The sequence below is a fragment of the Cyprinodon variegatus genome, unplaced genomic scaffold (assembly GCF_000732505.1).
Source record: "Cyprinodon variegatus isolate N-32 unplaced genomic scaffold, C_variegatus-1.0 Scaffold286, whole genome shotgun sequence".
NCBI lineage: Eukaryota > Metazoa > Chordata > Actinopteri > Cyprinodontiformes > Cyprinodontidae > Cyprinodon > Cyprinodon variegatus.
Genome location: NW_015150739.1, coordinates 321615 through 347150, shown reverse-complemented (window position 1 = coordinate 347150; position 25536 = coordinate 321615). Strand labels below are relative to the sequence as shown.

The following is a 25536-nucleotide window of genomic DNA, read 5'->3' as shown; positions in this document are numbered from 1 at the left end:
AACTGTTTACATTTCCTTTTCCTTTTAATATATTTATATATATATATATTTTTTTTTCTTCTTTTTTTTTTTTATTTATTTCACGGTAGGTGATATGGAAGTCCCAAATCTCATTGTATCCGTTGCAGAATATAATGACAATAAAGGCTTTTTGACTTTCTGACTTACAAAGTATTAAGTATAACACGGGACCATTATTCAGTTAATATACTCTCAGATTACCTAATCTAAATATTAGTGGTTGTATTTGTGCTAGATCCTCTGATAAGTGGCAAAATTAGTGCCTTGCTAGTAAATTTACCCCTGACCTGTGTGCTGGACAGTATCTTCATGAAAGCAACTGTATGTTTGGTGTTATTTAAACATCTGAGGAATTCCCAGCTAGATTTATACTGAGCTAAAACTACACACAACTAGATTATAACTCATCAAAATAACTGATAAGTTCTAAAGGCATCTGTATACCCATAGGAATCCAATACTTACAGCCAGTGCTTTTGCCAGAGTGTACATTGTGTAGGTTGGCAGTCACTCCCATGTTTCTGGATAAGCAAATTCTCACCTAGCTTGTCCAGTAGGAATTCCCACTTTGTTAATTAAAGCTTTCTTACAGACAGAAAGCCCCTGAGTCGCCACTTCAGACAGCTACATGCCCTACAGAGCTAATTGCTGAAAAATTCACTCTACGGCTATGGTGTCTTCTGGACTTTTAGATTGCACGTCCTCTATAAGGAAAATCCCAAGTATAGTTTAATAAATAATCCTCCTTCAGTCTCAAACTTTGCAGTGGTTTCCAGCTCCCTTTCCAATTAAAGAGCTCAGAGGCATGAAGTCATTATTGCAGTGCAAAGGCAGACAAGTTGGTAGAGGACACCAGCATCACCAAAGCTGTTCTCTCTGATTTGTGTGAAGGCTTAAAATACCATTTGCTTGTCTTTGGTAGTGATAAAACAATTTTAATATAAAGACTTGTTTTTAAACGTTAACTTTTATGTAAAGAACAATTTCCTTATTGAATGTGCTGCATTCCATCAAAATATAAGTTAAAAACTACCCAAATTGTTTTTAAAATGTCATGTTAACCTGAACATCCTACCTGCAAACCAGTCCAAATGACTGATTTGGAAAATCATGATTAAGATTATTTTATGATAAAATGACACTAATTAATACTAATAATTATATTAATTAACTAAATATTATTTTTACATTAAATTAATGTATTACACATTGTCTTGATAAATATTGGAATAGTTATGGATACAGTTAATCATGTAAAGTATGAACCTTAAATCAGATAAAGTGCAAACTTTACTGAATGTATGATTTATTACATCTGTGTCCCTAAAGAGATAAGGAGGTAGGTTGGTAAACCATACCATGACTGAATTTAAATGTTTTAGTGAAATAAAAATCTTCAGTTTTGCACTGTGAAAAATTCCAGCAAATGTTTTTTTCACCTACCAAATACTGTACATTTCATAAGATGGTCAAAAAAAAAGTTTGCTTAAGTCTTAATTCTGATCTTTTTTTTTTTTTTTTTTACAACATATTCAAAATTTGCCATATTGTATAAATTTCTTTAGCAATATTCAACTTTAAAGCTGATTAGATCTCTTTCCATGATCCATACTGGATTCCCTGATAAAGAGATGCACGAACCACTAAATTAAATGTTTGTAAAATTGTTTTTGCTGCTACATTATTGTTTTGTTTGTTTGTTTGTTTTTTTACTTAAATATAATTTGATATAGTTTATTCAGTGGGATACCCGTCATCATGTATTACCAGCACTGAAAAAAATAATGCAACTGTTTTTGGATTTTACTTCATAATACTTTACTTTACTTTAACACAAATGTTTCATGTTAGCAGGGTAGGACATAAAACAATTGTGTCAAAGTAACTAAATATGATTAAGTAAATGCCAAAAGCGGTTGCATTAGTTTTTTCTGTGAGCTTTTCCTTCTGCTGCAGAAATGTAGGTCAGGATGTGGAAGAAAAAAAAAGCAGCAACATCTCTAATTTTAACAATAAATTTCAAATAAACAACTGGTAAACTTTAATACTTCTTTCCACAGGATAATAATCTGAAACATACAACCAAAGCAGAGGAAACATGTTTTTACAAATACAAAATCTACCTTCTTCCATGTTTCCAGACATCAGTTTTCTTTAAAGAAAAAAATACAAACATGTTGAGCTATGACATTAGTAAAGACTTATGGCCTGCATGAATAACTTGATCAGAAAAAATTATGTATTAATTGACAAAACTGGATCTGACAAAATATTATTTGTAATTATTGTTGAATTAATTTAATCTGGAGTATTTTACTCATGTATATTAAAGTCATTTTGTGAGCTTTCTATTCTAACATTCTCTCCATACATTTATACACATATAGGTTATAATTATCACTCACTTTGAGAAACCTTGAACATGCAAGTGGAATAATTCACAGCTCAAATTATTTGGCATAATTTCATCATTAAATTCTTTTTTCATGGATAATAAGTGATTTGTGAAGGGAAACATCATGGTTTTATAGGCACAGATTAGATCAATTAATCATACCTTCAGGATCACAATTACAATTTTTTTGAGTTTTTACAGCACTAGTGGCTTGTTTTTTCCAACAGTAGACTGACAAAGAGGGAGAAACATGTGGCAAAGGACCCCCTGCACGCCCACAATTACATTTTGAATGTAATCCTGGTTCCAAATGGTACTGCTCTGCGACAGTTCCTTGTTTAACAAGGTCTTATATTGTGGTTCAAGTATTGTTTAAAAAATACAATCTGCTGCCGTTTGCCTTTTAAAGAAAACATGCCTAATAGAGATTTAGATTTTACTTTCCAACAAGATTCCTGGCCAGGTGGTTATTGGACACTGTGCATACATGGCCATGCTGTCAATAGGCTGGCGTTTCTGTATTAGAAATCCTTTTTTAATGGTCTTATGCAAAATTCCAAATTTCTTAGAAACTGAGTCATTGGTTTTTCTTAGCAGTATGTTATAATCATCATGATAAATAGAAAAAGATGCTAACTACTTTATGTTTCAAAGCCAATATGGAACATATGTAGGATTTTTCACTGTTTAAATTGAATAGAATGTATATATATATACAGTATATACATGAACCATTCATAAACTCATTAAAATACATCTTCATTTGTATATGAATTGTTAATATTCTAAGGTTTTTACTTTTCCAGATAGCAAACAAACTCTTTTATTATACTTTATTTATACTGCGGCACCTGCTGTCATCCTCAGGTTTCACAAAAACTGAGTGAGAAGCAGTGAAATGTCAAAAATTCAGAAAATTCCTTTTGGTGACTGTAAAACTTACAATACATGACCAGCCCTATTAAGGCAAATTTGAAATTGGTATTTTTTTTATATTAATGATTTTAGGACACACTTCAGAAAACCAGCAGATGTCACTGTAGAAGAGCATGTTTCACATCAGCCCTGCAGTGTTGTGTGTTGTGCACCAGATGCCGTCTCTGGCACCAGCGGAAAGTTTTGGACTTCAGCTTTAGCGTAACAAATAAAGGAAAACATTTATGCTAACAGACCACTGTAACAAAGGTGGGGGAAATTGACCTTTCCTACCTGTTTCCATTCTATAATGCTCAATGAGTCTAAAGTAAAATAGGTTATAATTCTCTTTCTCAAGTTTTTTTTGTTCTCATTGTAAGACTTCGCATCCAATATAATCTCTTTTCTCCAGTGTTAATTTAATCATGTAGTGACCTTTTGAAAGGAGAGAGTCTGCACCCAATCAATCATAACCATAAGTCCTTAATCCCAGAGCAGAGGATCAGAAATGATTGGTGAAAAAGGGGACACATGGACAAAGGTCCAGACCCATGTGGGTAGGATTTAGTCCCTTTGCCTTTTTTCCTTTTGCAAAATTTCCACAAGGTTTCATACAAGATATGGAGTCATTTACCGTTCTGCAGCAATTATTGCCATCTTTTTTCCACTCCCAGTTCACGTTTCTCAATTATTGAGAGATTATGCTATAGATAACAATAATCAGCAGTTTGCAGTTTAGCCTATTTGATGACAAAAAAATTGTTTTCCTTTGGATGTGTCCACCTTTTGTTACATTATAGACTTTAATGTATTTTATTTGAACTGAATTTAAAAAAATATATACAAAGCCATATATGATGTAAAATGGAAGGAGAATATTAGGTAACACTTTGTATATTGAGGTGTGTATTAGACTGTCTTTCTTTGCTATTAATTACAAGTAATTTTCAGTTCGGTTAATGTGAATTAACCGAAAGAAAGGAATTTTTAATAATGTTAAATTTGCATTTAGTGTCACTTATGTCATGTTTATGACTACTGTATGCAATTAAATTCAGTATATCTATAAAGCGTCAATTAAAAACACATATCATCTCAAGGCATTTTACAGTTAAATTGACTGAAAGTTTCTAGGAATTAACTGGTTTTCTAAGGAAAACCAGTTGATTGCATTGACTCGAAGGCAATTCCTCACAATAAGCATGGTTGTAGCGACAGTGGAGTGGAAAAACTCCCTTTAAACAGGGAGAAACCTCCATCAAAACCAGGCTCAGTGTCTTTTATTGACCCTCGAACGCCAGTCAGCCATCTGCCGAGACTGGCTGGGGTTCAAGGAGACAGAAGCAGACATACAGAAAGAAGCAGAGAGCGCACGTCTAGCCAGTCACAGTTAGAGAAACAGGACTAGACTTGAAAAAAAGGCCAAGCTCAAATATCTATAAACAAAGGTGTTGATGACAGGAACAGAGCGAGCATAGAGAGAGCATAGTGTTAGAATTTGAAATAAAAAATTCTGCAGAGAGGGTGAAAAGAGATAGAATGAAGCAGAATGATGAAAAAGGGATCTTTATGTCCTCCCGCAGTCTAAGGCTATGGCAGCATAACTATTGAAATTGCAGTGGATAACCTTAGCCACTCAATGTCAGTCTTATGCACATCCATCCAAATAAAGCGTTACCAAATATTTATTTGTTGTTTAGATAAAAATCCCAAATGTGATGTGTGTATATTCTTTAGATAGTTTTCTTTGGTACCTTTTCACAAAATCAAATATATAATTCACCTATGTTTAATTTGAACCATTTATACAAAGCATCAATCTGAGATATATAAAAAAAAAAAAAAAAAAAAAAAAAAAGTTTTAAAGTTAGGTTATAAATAATTGTCTAAAAAGCTTATCAGGGTAAAGTTGGAAAGAGTTTGGCTCAGGTGCAAATCCATATCTAGAGAACTGACAGCATGTCGTGGATGTGTATGTATAATCTGTTAATGAAGATAGTTTCTTCTCTGGGACTATAAAAATCTGTTTTTATAGGAATGGCAGGAATTAACCATTGTCGATAGTAGGCCACAAGTAGTAGAATATCGTAAATAAAGGTGCCATTTTCCTCAGCTTCAGTAACTATCATGATTTAGCATTGACATGGACAAAAAAGTTCATATTCTGAGTGTAAAACAATGTCATAATCTCTGCATGTTTGCAGGCTTCCTACTCACGACCAGAGAGAGCTTCTGCCTTGGGTGATGACCCCTGTGAACTTTGTCAGCCTCCTGGCATCCAACTCCAACCACTGAAGGGGGTCATCTCTCCCTGCACACCAGGCCCCATCGTACAGATCATCTTCATAAAGGCCAGCCTGCATGTTGTGGAAAACCATGTCAATTACCGGTAGTGTTTTAATGTGCAAACACATACCATATATGTATGGTATAAGATGAATTAAGGAAGAGTTGCAGTGATATAAGTTTTTTTAACCAATGATTGTCTAAAACACAACAAATGTTGTGTCAGGAATCCAGTTTGTTTGGTCTGTTTTTGTGTTTCCTTTCCTCCTCCACCAGGTGGTGCCCCGTCCTCATTGGTTCTCCCTGCACACCTGCAGCTCACTGCCTCATTACCTGAGGAGTGTTCTTAAGCTGCTGACTGCCACTCCCTCAAGGCCAGAGTGTTTGCCAATACAGGGTACTCTAGCCATGCTTAGTTTAGCAGAGTCTAACCTAAGTCTGTGTTCTGCCAATACTGTGCACTCTAGCCATGCTTAGTTTAGCAGAGTCTAACCTAAGTCTTTGTTTTGCCAATACTGTGCACTCTAGCCATGCTTAGTTTAGCAGAGTCTAACCTGAGTTTTGGTTTTCCAGTTTTGGATTCTCTAGCCAAGCTGAGTTTTTTCTGAGTCAAACTGAGTTTTTGTCAAACTGAGTCTTAACTTTGTTTTTGTCTTTGTCTCTCGGCCGGAAGTCATCCTGCAAACTGGATTTGTTTGGTCCTTCTGTCTCTGGAAGGTTCAACTTAGCTTCTAACTGAGCTGGGGTTCCAAACAGGAAGTTTGGATCCACTTTCCCCAATAAGTACTGAGCTTCTAACTGAGCTGGGAGTCCAAACAGGAGGTTTGGATCCACTTTCCCCAAGAGGTCGTTTGAGCTTCACACCAAGCAAAGGCTTCTTCAGCACCACAGCCCGTTCAAGTACCGCAGGAAATCAGAGTGGCAGTCAGCTTCTCCATTCACTCCAAACAGGAAGTTTGGATCCACTTTCCCCAAGAGGTCGTTTGAGCTTCACACCAAGCAAAGGTTTCTTCAACACTACAGCCCGTTCAAGTACTGCAGGAAATCTGAGTGGCACTAAGCTTCTCCATTCACCAAGGAACAACTGCAGTCTGAGTTACCCAGTCCACCCATCTCCAAGCAAGACACTCTCTGGTACAATCCTCTCAGTCTGGATTCCATAAAGGACACCTTTCCCTGGAGAAGTGAGTCTGCAACCTTTTCCTCCAATTCTAAGATTCATATTTCCCACTGAGCCTGAACTAACCGCAGTGTCTTCCCCTCACCTTTCAGTCCCTGTTGAGCAGTGTTCAGAGCAACACTGGACTCATTCCCTAGTGCTCAGAACAGCACTGGATTCACCACATCATTACCAAATATACCTGTTTAAACTTTTCCCTGGTCTCTGTTTGGTCTTCTGCATCTTGGGGTCAGACTTTAATAAAATCATGACATGTTGCTTGAGAGAAATATCTAGTGTTTTTTACTTTCCCAGATTCTATTCTGTTTGTAGTTTTTACTTTATCTCCACTTTACTTTAAATCAATTTGAAACCCTTACAAAGCAGAATCAGGTTTTCTGGATATATAATGAAATCTTTTGTTTCACCAGTCAGAACTTTAATGTAGAACTAATGGATATTTGGCAGGCTTAAAAGTTCTGCTTTTGAGGTTTCCTGCTTTTTTGACAAAATCTTTTAAGGTCTGGTTGGCAGCCATCTTGAGGTCTCACCAGAGACCTGAGTTCATTTAGAGATTACCAGGGGTACAGTCTTGCTTTCCAAATCCAATTCTTCATTCCAAATTCAGTCAGCTTCCCATTCTCATGATGCTGCAATCATCATTCCCAAATTAACTTTATTATCCGCACTATAATTAATGCCTATTTTTATCCAGTTATTTTACCAGACTCACGTTTTTTTCTTACCTGTTTTATACTCATTTTAGCATTTACAGTTTAGGGATAAAATACATTCTTTCATTTTTCTGGCTGTTGATTGCCTGTCTTACCACAGCTTCCCTATAAATAAAAACCTAACAGTTTCCAAAATGTTTTTCTTTTTGTACTATCCTAAAGATATCTATCACAAACCTGTTTATCTGTAAGCCAAATAAATTATTGTGGCCATATAAAGAGAAAACACACACACTGGAAAATGACCAACTCTCAAACTAATCTTTCAACATCTGCTCACTATGTGTTTCGCATGACACAATCTCTGTGCTCCTCCAAACAGTTCACTTTAACACACGAATTCACATCCAATAGACAACAAGGCCATTGTTTTGCTAAATGAAGAACAGGTGTTTTTGTGTTTTATTACTTGTGCAGCTGGATTTCGAGCAGCTTTGGAAGCATGCAAAAGATAACTTCCTTTTAAGAACATCCTGGTAGGTCTCTGGATGTGTCCTATGTCTCTAAATACAACAATCCCATTTTCTTTGGTTGCCTTTAGTGCAGTTCAAGGATAAGGCTCCCAAAATATTCAAAATTTGTTCTAAATGTAATCTTCTTTTTGTGGCCCAAATTGTGTTTTTCCTTTTTTCTAATATTGGGGATTCCATCCTTGTTCTACTTTTTTTTTTTGTCAGGGTCACAGGAAGCTGGTGCCTATATCCAGGAATGTATGAAAGGCCTTGTACGCCATCGCAGGGCAGTGGTAGGAAGCTGGATTACCCGCAAATCATTTATATTACATTTAAATATTGCACGGTTCAGAAAGTATTGGAAATAAGCACTAGCTTTTGTTTGTTTGCCTTTTTTCTTCTTGTCATTTTTATAGATAATTTAACAATCAAGAGCAACAAAGCTGAACATACATAAAAGTGTCACAGTCTTGGCTCTGTTATGTTTCCTTTTGAGTATTAAGTTTTACTTTGCTCCATGTTTTCTAGTTTTTGTGGTTTAATTCTTATTTTGTTGTGTTTTATAGTTACTTTTCAGTTTTCAGGTTTTTATTTGTTGCCCTCTGCTGCCCTCTTGTGTTCTCCTTTTTCTCTAGCTCCTTTCCTGTCAGCTCTGTTTCACACCTGCTCCCAATCTGCTCGTTAGCCCTCTCTTTGTTCTGTCTCCCTTAAATAAAGTCTTTGTGCAGTTCCTGAGTGCTGGTTCCTCGTCTAACTTCCTCCAACTCCGTCTCACTGAGTCTTCCTCATCAGGATTGTTTTTTCCCCTGATGTCTCCATGGTTTCTGGTTTGTTTGAATTTTTTTCACATTTGCTTTTTGGATTTTTGGATTCCTGCCTCTGTTGTCTGTTAATAGTTAATTAAATCATCAAGAAACTCACATCTGCCTTCCTGGCCCTGCATTTTGGTCCTCAACCCACAACCAAATCCTGACAAAAAGTTTTACATTGATATTTTTATTGCCTTTAACAATTTATTGAAATGAAATAAGCTTAAAGATGACATCTTTCCTCAACCATACTATAATACTTTTTGCTACTTTTGGGAGGAAAAAATACTTCAAAAAGTATTAATGTTATAATAAAAAGGTGATACAGCTTAGTGGCTTTCATTCAAGCCCCAACAAATCCATTTAGTGTAGCATGTTATAGTAACACTCAGAGGTATCAAAAGTACTTATATTCTTTACTTAAATATAAGTAAAGATACTGCGTTTAAAAAGTAAAGACTCAGTACAAAAGTAAAAAATTTTTTTTGCCTTAAATGATGATAAATAACTTTTAAAAGCTCTATTCATTTGAGAGCATTTCCATGCAGTGTAAAACGGTTAATTACTCTTTTCTCTCACTTTGCTGTTAAGCAGATCATTATAAAACTGACCTGGTCTAGTTTTGTCTAGTCTAGCATAATCAGTCGAATACTATTAGAACTTTGAAATTCACAGGACTAGAGTTAAAAATAGAACTTAAAACATAATCAACAGTGAATTTCAGTTTTGATAAAGAGGTTCAAGTTTTCATGTTATTCTGTGTTTGTTGTAAAGATTTATCTCATTTTGAATTTCTTCTTAGTCTAACTCCTTCTTGGTGTTTCTTTTTGTTATCTCTTTTCAGATTTCTTTGTACTTTGAACTTTGCTCTAGTTTATTTTTTTTTTATGTTATCACTAAATTATGTTTCCTCCTGGCATATTGGTTATCTAAGATTATGAAGTCATTTCCCCATAGTTTAGTTTTCACTTGATCTTCTCATGTTTCTTAGTTATTTCTTTTGGTCATCTCAGTCCTTTCAGTTACTATAGTATTCCCTGTTCCTAGTGCCATTCTCATTTTTTCCCCTTCATCCCTCACTTCCACACCTGCTCCCTATCAGTTGATCGCCGCATAAATTGTTCCTCCCCACTATATATACTCCTGCTCTGCAGTGGCTCATTTATTAGATTATCTTTATCTCATCCCACGTGTTTCCCTGTTCTGGTTCCTCCATCTGTTATTTTGTATTCTGTTACTATGGATTGTCTATTTCTGTTAACTCCTCCACCAAATAAACCTGCTATAAAGTCATCAGCAGCCTCTATCTCTGCACTTGGGTCATGATCTACAATCTACATTCTAACAGGAATACATGGATAATGTCTTATTCTAAGACTCTGATCCGTCATCTGCAACTTTCCGGCTCGCTGTCTCCATCAATGTCTTTATCTGTGTTTTCCTATAAACAAACGGCTTTAACTGGACAGATTTTCCTTCCGAATGTCCCTCTCTGTTGTTGCGGTTGTTATGTAATTCCCTTATCAATAGGCATAAAAGTAACAAGCCGGTCTGGAGAAAGTAAGAATAGAGAGTACAGATATTTGTATTCAGAGAGTGAGTAAAATGTCATCAGAAAAATAAATACTTAAAGTACAGGTATTGAAAAAGCTGCTTGAGTACAGTGAGTATTTTTCTTGACACCTCTTGCAACACTTTACATTCTCATCTTGCCTGAATGTTAAGACGACCTCTGTGTGCACCGAGACCATAGCGTTTTGTAGAGGAAGCATGGAGCTGGAAATCATCAATCTTCAGAGTCTCCAGTCCCATGGGGGGGCATTCTAGGCATAGAGGAAAGACAAAATGCCCAGTAATGTTAATGTTTTGTGTAATGATATGTATTACTCCTAGACACTTGAAATCTGTCTAAAGAATATAAAATAGCCCCTGTCACCAGGAACCATGACAGGTTATTTCAACAATAATAAGTGTTTTAGAAGTTTGCACTGGGAGCTAAAGATGTGAGCAGAAAGCAGCTGCACCCAGCACTCTGTCATCAGGCCGCTTCCCTCTGATGCTAATTAAGATACTGAAAGCTTTGAGGCAAGAAAATTGTTTATATACTCATTGGAGTTCCTTTCTTTGCCAAAAAACTACTTTGCATAGTCTATCCTCATTTTTAAGGAATGCACATCAGTGTAAGCCCATCAAGCCACAACCTGAGCAAAGGATTAAGAATCGAAATTACTATCATCATTTTATAGCAAAACAAAGCACTGTTACTCTAAACGATACAAATACAGGCAATACTCAATATAGCCATAGGGGGGAAAATATTTTGAATTAAAGGATTAAAAATGTAGACATTTATACACAACAATGATGCTGTAGAACAGAATATTACTGAAATGGTTTTTCAGGGAGCCCCAAAATCAACATACATCTATATATAACATTTTTATCATTTATATTACAAGAGTAAACCACAGAAAATCAATGATTATTGTACGTTTGTCAAAAAGTCTAAATAAATAGGGGGAAATGGACCTCCAGAATAGTTTTTTTTTTTTTTTTTTTTTTAAGACAGAGGGATAAGATGCTTTCATATAATTACATTTTAAGTTGTTCAATCGTCCTGAATAAAAACAACTGTTCCCTTAAAAACATGCAGTGCTACACATATGTCATTTTTCCTACGTATATGCAGTGGTGTCAAAAGTACATACATTTGTTTCTTAAGTAGAAGTATAGATACTGCAGTTTAAAGTATCTGAAGTATTAACTTGACCTTTTTACTCAAGTAGAAGTGAAAAAGTATGTGCTCCAAAACCTACTTAAAGTATAAAAGTATAAAGTAACCTTTAAAAAAAACAGCCAAATGCCACTATGTGAATTGAAAGCAACATTTTTCGACTATTTCAAAAGATTCTTTGAGATAGGGCCAAGGATGCGGGAGGTCTTGTTGGTCTCCGTCTCCATCTCCCGATACGTTCTCGCCTGTGTCTGACCGTTCAGACATTTCGGCAACTTTTTCTGAATCCGACATTGTAGCATGGCATAGACAATTCACATTTGCAGTTTGAAGAACACTTGCTTGCTTCTGATGATTTCCTTTAGCTAACCTATGAGTGTTTGCATTATATGACTCTTCCAATTACAATAGTTTTTACTAGATGAGGATGGCGCCAATGATCTGCATTGGATGCTTCCAATGGGATCCATCCTGAGAAGGCACAGCATCTCTTATTAGTTTTATGCTGATGACAGTCACATATATATGCCTATTAAAGAGGAAAAAACCTTTTCTCTTGCACCACTACTGGCATGCCTTAATGACATTAAAGCCTGGTTTGGCTCTTAACTTTGTAGGCTTAACGAGGGAAAAAAATCAAGTGTTTGGTGTTTGGTCCCAGTAACCTTTGTGAAGACCTCACTGGTGACCTGAGCTTTTTCACTTGGATCTTAAGACGGATAGTGCTTTTAAATTGGATCGGCAAATGAGCTCTGTTGTAAAGTCCAGCTTTTATTACAGTATTTCAGCTGGACAGTGAGTGAGTGAGTGAGTGAGTGAGTGAGTGAGTGAGTGAGTGAGTGAGTGAGTGAGTGAGTGAGTGAGTGAGTGAGAGTGAGCGAGCGTGAGTGCTCTTTGTTTTAATACATCGTTTGGCTAATTTTCAGGAAAAATATCACATTGTGTGGACCGACTGCTCCCTCTGGGGCCGGACGCCTGGACCCACAAGGGGATTGCTGTTGCTTTGGTGTGAATTGAGTTTAGGTTGTGGTTAGGGTTCAGTATGAACCTGTAATGTTAGGGTTAGGGCTGTATAAATGGAAGTCAATGGAAAGACCCAATAAAGGTAGTGAGACAAATTTTGTGTGAGCATGTGTGTGTGGGGGTGTTTTGGTGTTGTTGTTGGGGTGATTTTGTTACCTTATGGGGATGATTTCCTAGAAATATGCAACATTTTGCGGACTTATGATTATTTGTGGAAACTAATGACCAGTCCCCATGAGGAAATGTTATTTTCTTGAGGTGGGGGTTAGGTTAGGTTAAGGTTAGATTTGGGGTTAGGTATGTTTTGGTAATGATTAGGTGAGGGTAAGGGTCTAGGTTAGTCCAGAGACGTGTGAGAAATTAATGGAAGTAAATGGAAATCCCAGCAAGGATTGTTTCACACAATGTGTGTTTGTCCTCTGTTACATCTTCCACCCCTAGAAATACAGTTAGGGGTTGCACAGTGGCAAAATGTTAAAAATATCTTGGAATATAAATCATTTTGTAAGGCAATGTACTTTCCTTCGCCCTAAGGAATGGTTTGGGGTACACCAGAATGTCAAGGAGAATGCAAACTAGGATTATTAGTTACTGGGCTATAAAACAAATATACATTAAGCACTCTTTTGTATATANGAAAAATATCACATTGTGTGGACCGACTGCTCCCTCTGGGGCCGGACGCCTGGACCCACAAGGGGATTGCTGTTGCTTTGGTGTGAATTGAGTTTAGGTTGTGGTTAGGGTTCAGTATGAACCTGTAATGGTTGGGCTTAGGGCTGTATAAATGTAAGTCAATGGAAAGAGCCAATAAAGGTAGTGAGACAAATTTTGTGAGTATGTGTCTGTGTGGATGTTTTGGTGTTGTTGTTGGGGGTGATTTTATTACCTTATGGGAACGATTTTCTAGAAATATGCTACATTTTGGGGACTTATGATTATTTGTGGAAACTAATGACCGGTCCCCATGAGGAAATGTTATTTTCTTGAGGTGGGGCTTAGATTAAGGACTAAGGTGTGAATTGAGTTTAGGTTAGATTTGGGGTTAGGTATGTTTTTGTAATGGTTAGGTGAGGGTAAGGGTCTAGGTTAGTCCAGAGACTTGTGGGAAATGAATGGAAGTAAATGGAAATCCCAGCAAGGATCGTTTGACACACTGTGTGTTTGTCCTCTGTTACATCTTCCACCCCTAGAAATACAATTAGGGGTTGCACAGTGGCAAAATTTAAAAAAATGTCTTGGAATATAAATCATTTAGTAGGGCAATGTAGTTTCCTTCGCCCTAAGGAATGCTTTGGGGTACACCAGAATGTCAAGGAGAATGCAAACTAGGATTATTAGTTACTGGGCTATAAAACAAATATACATTAAGCACTCTTTTGTATATAGCCATCTTTAAAGGTATCTTGGTGAAGGTTAGTTGGAGTCATCTATATAAGGTGTTGAATATATTTGGTTGGCAAGTCGTTCATTTGGAGAGGCTTCCACAAAACATAACTTCTGGAGGAAAAAAAAACTGCTCATGCCTAAAAATGTTTTCCTTTCATGCCGGAGGCAGTTGCAGTTTGTTTGAGCAATTGCCAGAATTTAAGTGACTGCAGAAACTGAGATGGTACTGACTAAATGCACCTCTTTGTGTAGGAACCTCTCATCTCTTTACACTACAGTGGATGTTAACCAATAAGGGCCAAATGGGCAAATCAAAGCTGACGTGTGAAATCTCTGTGGGTCGGAATCTCCTTTGGGTTAGCTCAAGCTGCAGCACAGCAATGGAACATCAGAGGAAGAATTTGGGATTGAACGCTGGTCTGTTTGTACACGCAGCACATGCCGCACATGTCGCTGTCACACGGCCAGAGCTGCCTTCATAAATGAACTCCACGTGGTGAAAAGTAAGGAGGACTAGGAGATTTAAGGGATGAATGTGTGGAATATTCTATTCAAATAATGTAGTGAAGAAAAAAGTAAATAGCTGTGAAAGACAAGCAGCAGACACAAGAGCAAGAGACAACAAATGAAGCAGAAAAGTTCCTGGTTTAATATCAAAGTATAAAAGTTATAAATCACTGCTCTGTCTTGTAGGGCCTTAGAACATTTTTCTGCCAATCATTCAGGACTGCCCATAAACATATTTGTCAAAGCCTTAACCCTCAAGGAAGGCCAAAAAAACAAGTATAGCTCCACATTTATACAAAGCAGTTAAGTTTCTGCCATGTTGGAAAGCCATAAAATCATTAACATCTGTGTACAATTGTGGAGACCCACACTGAAATAAAGCATCTGGCTTCAAGAATAATGTGTAATAAAATATTTTTATTTTGATAAAATGACATTTATATCTTCCTGTAAGGGTCTTGGCATGCCAATCCACTCAGGTTATTCAGGTTATCCAAAGCAGAAAAAATTATTTGCTCCACATCTGCAGACTTACATTTAAACCTTGCACATCTTCAATATTTGTAATGTGCTGTTTATTAAGTGGAAGCTTTAAACATCCTCTAGATAAAGGACTGTATATTTTATATTTGAAGGAATGGGGGCTGCACTGTGGCACAGTTGGTTTCACTGTTGTCTTCCAACTAGAAGATCCTGCCTTTTGCATGGCGTTTGCATGTTCTTCTTGTGTATATAGGTTCTCTCTTGGTACTCTGCCTTCCCTCTACAGTCTAAAAACATAACAAATACGGTAGGTAAACTGAACCCCTCTAGGCAAACCAGTTTTAATCTTCGCCATTAGCACCTTGTCTAATGTTAAAACCTTTATTTGCACCTCACAACTGGTTGTCAATGACAAGACACAGCTATCACCATGCTTCAAACATACAAAACTTTTTTTGTTGTGGTCTAATTTTCAATTTCATCTAAATGTTTGTTGTTTTCCTAAATGACTTTGACTATTATTGAAACCAGGAATGACAATAGATTTCTTTAAATAATTACTTTATTATTGCTAAACCTGTATAAAGGCCAACTGTCAAATGCTAAATCAGGTTGGCCTGTTAGCAGTTTGTACTGGCCTCTGCTGCCACTTTGATTAAAGCTTCCTCTGCTGGCTGTCACTTAAGTGTTACAAAAGACCCTCTGAGAATTAAGGGTTCAGCCAGAAACAAAGTGTGCAAATAAAGGTTTATCAAAAATATTTTGTTCCTTAATGCAGGCAAGCATACAGGTAGCAAGCTTGATCCTGCAGGAGATAAGCATACAGTAACATAATCTGTTGTTGCCAAACAGAACAGAACAAGTTGTTGACAAGCAGAACAGATTTATAGCAGGCTTAAGATGACAGACGGTGACTGAACAGAGTGAAGGTTGGCTTGAGACTTAGACGAGGCTTGGGCTCAGGCCAGAGGTTTTGTGGCTAGGGTATGGTCCAGAGGTCTGGTAGCTTGGTCCCAGGTGAGAGGACTGGCATCTTGAGGTTGGAACTGAAGTCAGTCAACCATAAAGCTTCATTTAGATAAACATATAACACAGCAAATGCAAGAATATCTATCTTAAACCGCACCCAAGCTTAGAGTACCTTGGTAAACATTAGATAGAATAGGAGAAAGGGAGTTTATTGTGTGCTATTTGGGTGGAAAGGAAGCAACGCTGTTCAGTCCAGTACGGCTCAGAAACCCGGTCCACCCGGTCCAACCGGGATCAGTCTGATGCAAAAGAACAAGGGAATGTCTGCAGGGTTTAATTTGATGGATTGCTTACAGCAACAGCTGTTTAAGAGGAAGTCTCCTCACAGCGGCAGCTACACTGCTTCAAAACAGTGAAACCAGTGAGGAGCGGTTTGGCAGCTTTATATCGACACCTTGGGAAACAGCAGTCGGGCCAGGACTGTTCCATGGGCGGTAAACAAAGTTCGACCAGGCAACCTGTTTTTTCTCATCTGCTTCAGGCAGGTGAGATTGCAATGAAAAGACATTGCGTTCAAATTGGCTTGATTCTCAGGCAGAAAGCAGTCTTTTTATTCCAGCAAAAATCAGACTTCTCCGTAACATGGCTTCAGCTGAAGACCGGTGTATCCCACCTAACAGACCTGGAGGTCACAGTGCAAAGAGACCGATAAGGTGCTCGCATCATGCATACTGTATAAAGGGACATTATGTCAGGGGGGTTTGGCTTGCTTATGTGGTGGGCTCGGTTGCATTATATACATCTTATCCTGCAGCTTTTATTCCACAACACCCCCGTTTAGTTACTTTGGGTGAGTCCATCTATTCATTTGTGATCTTAGATTACTTGATAGTTGCTATACCAAAATGCAACACTCATGGTGGCAACGGTTCATTATTGGCCAAAATGTTCTGTTACGAGCCGACCACTGTGAATCCGGAAAACAGCTAGACCCAAGGTATGCGTTTAAAAGGTTTATTGAAAACAGTTTTAAATGAATGTTCTTTAATGCAGACAGGCAGATCAGAAGCAAGCTTGATCTGGCAGGTTACAACTAAACCAGTTTGTGAGAGATAGAACAGACAGGTAGAAGGCTCATCAAAGCAGACCACACCTGAACAGAAAGGTGGCTGGTTTAGATCCGACTGGATGATGGCTGACAGACTAGAAAAACGTTTTAGGCAGACTTGACCAAACTTGACCAGAGTCAGAAGCCAATCAGAATGCAGTGAGGGCAGCCCAAGCACAGGAAACCAGAATTTCCGGGAGACGGGTTGCACACTGACACCGGCGTGAAGAACCATTGAGGATAGCTGGAGCAAAGGAACAAAGGAAGGCTGCCAGTGCAAACTGACACTAGAATGGTTATAATACTGGGAAAAAGGAAAAATGGTGGCAGGAAATAACTAAGACAGGGAAGTATAAATAGGCATATTAGCAGCTGACAGGAATGAGGGTGATTTTGAGAGTGGCAGGTGCATCAGCTTATTAAGATTAGCAGAGTGAAGCAGAGCACAGGCAAGAAGCCAACCTGTCAAAAAAATAAAAACAAAACAGACAAGATTCAGGACATCTAGTTTGATGATCATGTCTTGGAAGGTTTACTTTTTCCAATAATAAATTAGATGTTAAGATACTGAACTGGCAAGAAATAACGTTTTGAACCAAGCCCTGCTTTAAGCTTCTTAAATGAAATATTAACAATGATAAGTACATTAATTACATTTTGTCAGCACAGAAATGTGTGCTGCTGTGTGTTGTGGTTTTAATTCTATCAGAAAAAAAGCAATGACGATTTAAACAAGCCTGTAGAATTAGACTCAGTAGGAGTCAGGATTGTATTCGGTAACTTTAAAGCTTGCTGTTCAGTGCCATTATCACTTATTTAGATCAATGTTCCATTAAAAATACATGCTTTTTTTAGTTTTTAATAACACATCTACATTACAAAATTTTAACGGAAAACTTTTTCAGACCAACACTATTTGAAATGCTAAAAATTGTGCTATCTTCCACATTGGAATTCATAAAAACACTCCCTGCTGAAAAGGCATCACCTCTAATACAGATTCAATTTCACCTGTCCACATCACCAGAGTATTTTAAGTCCATCCACCTGTTGCACCGTTACTACTGTCTGTAGTAATGCATTTCTATTTTGACCAGGAAAAAAGGTTATAATTGGACAGTTTAATTATTACATCAGACATTTGTTTTATTTCAGTATGCTTAAATATAAATATGTCAATAAATAAGTCACATTGAATTCATTCACCTCGTGGTTACCAGGCACCACCAGCTGGTTACCCCTTTAGTCATATCCTAGAAGGACAGCTCTAGTTGTCTTTCAGGAACAATTAAACTGCATTTATTTATTTTTTTATTCAGTTATACTGAAGGAAGCTTAAGCAATGCAGCATAGCTACTTGCAAATGGAATTTGCAAGATAACTTACAGCATTGGTAAATCATACATTTAACAGTAGGACTCTACCCATGTTTAAATGCATCCCCAATTTTACATTAATGAATACTGTCTGGGTTAGAATTACTGTAGAGGGTCCAACTTTGAAAATAATGAATAAACACAGTGATTTATCACTGACCAATAAAAACACTCCTCTACTGCCCTCTTTTATGAAGTTCAATCTCCTTAATAATAATTGCATTTCTACTGTATAAGCTATATGTCAATGTTAGTATTTCTCATTTCTTGGCACTCTTAATAAAGCATTTTTACTTAAGCCATAAGAAAACTGTTGTGGTATAAGTGCAGTGAATTCATTGCAATCCATTTAAACCAAACTTTACACCTAACAGCCAATTATGACATTGCTGCCTCTCTGGCTGAAGTCCACTTTGTAGAAAATCATTTATATTACCAGATTTATATTACTCCAAGGGATTTTTTCTTTTCCCAGCACACTGCACCTTTCCAAAATATTTATAATATCTGTCCTATTTTGCCATCCTAATGAATCCTGTGAGATGATTCTCTCTTTTGAGTAAAGATGGAGTTTTATGAGCTATGAAATTCCCTTAACAACAAAGTAGCTCTGGTTTTTCACTCACCCTCTGTCATCGAGTTGAACTCTTGGAATCCTTCTGAGATGCTATTCGATTCTTTCAAAGGGCTCTTCTTGGTTTTCACTGTCTTTCTGCTGAGTGCTTTCACTATAAAGAAAATAACAGGAAAAACAATAAAACTTTCAATAGCTAATTAATATATTGATATAGTGCCTCAAAAAGTTTTCTGTGTCCCAGTAAGATTTTTTCTGTTTTATCACAATTAATAACCTTGTATAATTTTATAAGGGTTTAGAATTCAGTAAAAAGTGTTACCTTTATATACACTATATTCTGCCCCTTTTCTCTTAATATATTTAAACAAAGTCGACTACCATTTACCATCACTAGTCACGTAACTGGTGAGCAGAATCCTGCTACAGTAGACCTATGTGTTATTTAATAAAAGCATAAATACAGCTGTTTCGTGAAGACATCAGAGGTTTGTCAGAGAACATAAGTGATCAAACAACACCACCAAGGCCAAGGAACAGAAGACAGGTTAGGGATTATTACACAATAAATCTTACAAAACATTATTCAATCCACCACCACAGAATCGACAGAGGATAGCACGACTACAAACCTATCCAAGGAGAGCATTAATCAGAGAAGGAGCCAAGAGGCCTCTGGCAACTTTAATAAAAAGCATGTGCAAGATAAAGTCATTACTTATAGAGAGTTACCAAAAGTCTAAATTTGTATTTTACTTTCAGCCAAGCAGAGAGAACAGATATGGAAAGTTCTCCACTAGATGAGAATCAAAATTGACAAAGTGAAAATCTTGATATTGGAGTCGTTAAACATCACACTGAAAACACCATCTCCTCATTCAGATTTTTAGGGTAATTTTTGTCTCAATGTCTATACTTATTAAACCCTGATAGGACCTACCTGTAAAGTGTCAAGGCTAATGTTTTCCCAAGCAGTTTGGTAAATAGTAAAAGGCCTGTACTTATAAAGCGCTTTGGTCAAGTCCTCTGACTTGACCAAAGCCCTTTACACTACATTCAGTCATTCACGCACTAACATACTGATAATGGAAAACTAAATTGTAACCACAGCTGCTCTTGGGTTTACTGACAGAAAAGGGGCTGCCGTACACTGGCCCCACCGGTCCCTCTGACCACCATCAGTAGGCAATGCAGGTGAAGTGTCTTGCCAAAGGACACGTCGCGGAAAGCCGGAGCCCGGGGTTGAAGCAACAACCCTCGGGTTGCAGGGCAAACTCCTTCATCCGACGCCACTGTCGCACCAGTTTATCTAATTAGGACAGTTCTTCTGCTAGGATAAAAAGTTATCACACTTATATATAGCAAGTACTGTAACAAGGGCTTTGGAATTAAATGGGAGCATACAGACATAGATGATGAGTGTTAACAGAGAAAAATCTGGTAGTGAGCATTGGATTGTCCTCTGAAAACACTTTGTATTATCTTGATATGATGGGGAGATGAGGGGCGCTAAAATACCTTATGAGGTAATCTGGGAAAAAATACTGTATACTGATGGTTTAGACATTGGGGCAGAGCAAATTATCAGAAACATACAGACAGAGCTACAGTACAATTACTTAAATCCAAGAATATCATTGCATTGCAGTTGTCCAGTCACTGCCCACACCACGATCTAATTGAAAAACTAAAGCAAGACATGAAAACTAATGGTCACAGACATTCTTCATCCAACCTGACTGAGTTCCAGATATTTTTTGTACGATGAATGAGTAAGGATTAAAGTCTCTGTTCCCCATCTCGTACCTCTATTTTTCAAGAGAAGAAATGGGGAAGAATGAACACATGGGAAACCACTTTTCCTCTCTACATGTCCACTTGGAGATTTCATTTACTAACACTTTTGATTTCCCCATTCTAAATAATTTGTTTTGGAAAACAAAATATTTAAAATTGTCAACTTCTCCATAACTGAGTCTCTAAGCTCTTTCAAAGTTTAAACTCTGATTGGCTGATAAGTGTCTTCTATTCTTCTGGAAGCTTTATCTACCTGTTACTAAATTTAGAAAGGGCTCAGGGAAAAATACTGAACCAACAAGGTGTTTTTCCCAATACGGCGAGGACCAATCACCTCAATGGGTTTGATAAACATAAATTAGATTTTCCTCGTAACGATTGTTTTTTTTTTTTTTTTTGTGCAAAGCTGTCCAAGAATCTGCTTTATGCGTTTCAGTCTTGTCCTGTCGACTATTTAATGACGCTTTCTTTTTTCATTTTGGGCTGACTTGGTTTTAAATCCAAAGTATCCAACCACCGATAAATTAAACAAACAAGGTTGATTATCAATGAGAACGGCTGATTTATTGTCATTAAAGTTATTTTATGTTTCTGACAGTTATTACAGTAGCTCATCAACACTATACCTAAACAACACATAACACAGCTGTGCTAATTAATGTTGAGGCAAGGGAAACAGTGTTTAATCCAAACAGATGAGGATGAGAGGTTGGGGGGATCAGCATGTTTTTCATCTCCCACCCACAGACCCACCTGCAGCCTGTCTTCATGCTCAAACTTGTGAAGCCACATGCCTTGTACATGAGGTCATTCTGACTCTGTTTAAACACCATCTGCCCCCAAACAGCAGCCATCACACCCTTCACCGTCCTCCAATCATCTAGCTGTTTGTGTGTTTCACTTCTTATGCTGACTTTTGTGGTGCACATTTCTGCCATTCGGATATTACATGTGCCTCAGCACCTTCTGGCCAACGAAAAGCGTTTGATCCTCCTGCAAACAGAAACACCCCTCTTTCCTATATGCACACTAGGAGTGAAAGGATCATAAAGGTTTGTATTGATGAGATAAATCAAAATGTTTCTCCATATGAAAAACTTTACACAAATAACTGTTTTTATTAAAAGGTTTTAAAAAAATTTTATACACCTTGAATTTACCGATGGAAAAAATTGCATTATGTCTTTATTGAGAGCTTATTGGAAGCACGTGTCTCTTTTAATTCATGCAACATGTTAACACTTGAAATGCTTCCCAACAACAGCAATAAAAATGGTAATCCACTGTCATCTAGTGGCAACACTGTTTCATAGAAGTAAGTTTAAAGGAAATTTTACCTTTCCATTTAACACTGTTTGAAGTTGTTTGCCTTTACCTGATTTTGTAGAATCACTGATTCTATCTGTCTTCTTGTCATTCCCTACTTCTCCTTTAGGAATTTTCCTTGCTGGGTTTTGTTTCGGCTCTTCCTGTGTATCAGCTGTCGAGGACTTCGGCTTCACCTTAACCTGATTGTAACGTTCCCTTGTAAGCATCTCCTGCAAGTAGTAATCCTCATCCTCATCAACAAAGCTGGGGTCTCCAAACCCTACGAGGAGCAGCAGAGCCAGGGGGGTCAGAAGGCTCAGGAGTTTCCGTGTCATGGCCCGAGGAGGGGGATTTTCTCCTGTTGATAGTCAACTCCAGATGAGCCTGCTGTTGCTGCTGGTGCCGCTTCTCATCAAGTGCTCATCTTTCGCTCCCTCTCCCCTCCAAGCCAAAGAGTTCAGAAAGTTGTCAGAGCACTCCAAGTCTGTAATAAAGGCAGTGGAGCCAGAGGGTCCATAGACGCCTCAGTCTGGGGAAAAATGCAATGAGGGAGAGACAAAGACAGCAGCAGAGGGAGCAGGCAGGAAAGAGGCAGTGAGACAGGTGATTCACATAAAAACTTTTTTTTCTCCTTCATTTCAAAACCCACACTTGCTGACACATTGCTTTGTCATTTTATTGGTCTGAATAGAGTTAAATAGCATCAGAAACACAACCCAACACCATCATCATTTCCTTCCAGTTTATTTTGCAAATGAATTGCTGTATAGGAAGACAATTTCCTTTTTTTTTATTAGGGCAAATAATTCAGGTTGAAATACATTTCCAAACTTGGAAATAGAAACAGATCTCAGTGCATAATGTTTAAAGATATATTGTTAAATACTAACAAACAATAGTCGTCAATGTAGAGTTATCAGGGTTGTGATAAAATATTATAGGTTTATCAATGAAGATATACAAGAAGGCACTTAATCAGACAAATAAGTTATATTGACATCGAAGTTTATGCAGTTGAATTACATTGAATATAACATTACCCGTATTTAATTGAGATTCAATTTCAATTGGGGGGAGCTACTCTTTCCTTTCTTTGCCCGGATGAAAGAAGAGAGTCGCTTGGCTTATTTTAATGAATAATGCTACGTTCAGACCGCAAACACCGAAGCCTTTGCAAGAGGGAAATACAGCAATACCCCCTAAATGACTCTGTCAAGGAAAGAGACATAGTTAAACAAGCTCTGATCCCGGGAAATCTGAGATGGACAAGCGACCTGTCCATGGTATACCCTGCCTCTCGTCCGTGACCGCTGGAGCACCAGCACCCCTTGTGATCCCACTTGGGATTAAGCTTGTCAGAAAGTTGAATGGATGGATGGATGGATGGATCCCGGGAAATTTCTATGGGGCAGCAATAGCTTTGGCAACAAAGTTGCTTTTTTCAAAGAAGATGAAATTAAGAGAAGGTGGATCTGTATTTGCTATGCCAATTTAACAGGATATAATGCTGCTTTGCATGAAATTCTTGTTTAGGCCAACACATCTGAGAACCTAACAGTCTTTGCACATTAATAATCAGCTGAAATCTTCCCTAACAGTCTGCCAGTGGAGCTAAACATGTTACGACACATGGATGGCATGCCGCCCTGTTTGTCACTGATCATCACATCAGCGCACTGTTCAGAAAGCCTTTACCTCAGTTACTGTACAGCAGCTGATTAAACCTTGCTTTCACTGGAGTAAAACACCTCCAGCAAGCTTATAACTGTCACATAACTGAGTAAAGCAAAATGTCTTTGACTGTTTTTTTAATTGTAACAAAATTCTACTGAAACAAACTGTAATAGCTGCTTCATTTTTTATGTTTCTACAAGTTTAGTTCTGAAAAGTGGGTCTGATGCATGTTGGGAGGAGTTACCCTATCCCTTCTTTGCCTGTAACAATAATACCACGCTCCCTGTTTATGTTTCAGATTGTGTTGTATTAAAGTAAAATAACTCAGTCAAGCTTCTGGAATTTTACCAACCTAATGCAAGCAGTCTGGCTGCATGGGTTTAAAATTCCATGATAACTGAAAAGAAGACCCATAAAGGCCCTAAAAGATGAATGGATGGAAACTCAACTCATACCTGAAACTGAGAGTGTGTCTGAACAGGCAAAATAAGGGGATTTAGTCTGCAGGCAAATCACAGAGGAATAGGATCTGCAGTGGGTGGACAGCTCAAGGCTGCCAGCCTCTGTGTACTGCTGGCACAACGCGTTGCCAGCCACACAGGCGCTTTGCATTCGCCCACTTCACATTGAGACTACACCCATCCTGAGCTGTCAGAGATGGGCAGGGAACGGAAGAAGGGATGAGTAAAAGGCACATGGCAGGACGTTAAGACTTTATAGCATGAAGAAGGCTGTGAGAAATACAAAATCCTTCATCCTTGCACACATTAAAAACAGACTCAACAGTTTAGATGTTTTAAATGATCAGACACGTGGCAGCAAAGTTTGCAGAGAAATCCAAAACACACTGTTGGATTCCAATGGTGAGCCAGAACTAGTGCGCTACAGTGTGAGTTTGGCTCGTTGGTTTAATTAGATCAAATAAACCATATTTTAATGATTATAAACTCGAATATCAACAACTTTGTCATCAAAGCCAAGGACATTTTATCTGAAAAAACAGATAAGTCAAAAGATGTGTGGCTTTTCCTTTCTGGTGTAAAATCAGCCAACATCTTTATGTCTATTATGATTTATGTTATTACTTTGAGCTGCAGAGAATAAAAATCCCCTTGTTTTTTGTGCAGCCTCTTATAGCTCTACTATGTGTCCATTTTTCCCTGGCTCACTCTAATGATGTTACTTTAATTGCATCTTCTCATCTATCATGATGTCTGTGAAAAGAGTTTTATTTATTAATATTTTCATCCTGAAACAGCAAAAATGTTCACGTTACTATATTTCATGAACATATTTTATTAATTATTAAACCCTTAAATTGTTTTCTAGTTTTAACTATTAGAAGGCCTTAAAAGTATAAAGGTGTACCAAAATATCAAGAAGTTGCAGTTTCTAAACTTGTTCATCATAATGTTTTTAAAGAGTATGTTTAAGAATCCAGAGAAACTGTCATACTTGTCAAGTTTTCTCTGTCAGTATAGGACATGGTTAACAGTAACAAACAGCGTCATTCAGGTGGTATTTATAAGGCTACATCTTCATTTTTAAGAAAGGCAAATTTTGATATTTAAAAGTGTTTCTGTTTATAAATCATAAGAATAATTGGGGTTTGGAACAGGAAGGAGAATCACCAATAAGTTCTTGTTGGTTTTAGACGCATCATGCAGGCTAACTGAGGAGATACATGATATGGATAAAAGAGAAGACTACAAAAATAAATTATTTACCAGCTAACATCAACTTGTAAAAACCTTTTTAAGTTTATAAAAAGAACAGATTTAAAGTCGATGATAGTTTGCTCAATGATCAAAATGTTTTAACGG

The 25536-nt window shown here is 37.4% G+C and overlaps 1 protein-coding gene across 1 annotated transcript in view; it reads right to left on the bottom strand.

Annotated features, from left to right (window-relative positions):
- cpxm2 (carboxypeptidase X (M14 family), member 2) overlaps window positions 1-22625 on the bottom strand; it is a 37757-nt gene extending 15132 nt beyond the window's left edge. Inside the window, exons 1-4 of the mRNA XM_015383490.1 lie at window positions 22107-22625; window positions 18987-19088; window positions 10485-10594; window positions 5549-5688 (exon numbers count right to left, since the gene is read on the bottom strand). Of these exons, the coding sequence (XP_015238976.1) occupies window positions 5549-5688; window positions 10485-10594; window positions 18987-19088; window positions 22107-22374 (620 nt within the window). The 5' untranslated portion in view covers window positions 22375-22625. The remainder of the gene's footprint in view (window positions 1-5548; window positions 5689-10484; window positions 10595-18986; window positions 19089-22106) is intronic.
- Between the last annotated feature and the right edge of the window lie 2911 nt (window positions 22626-25536).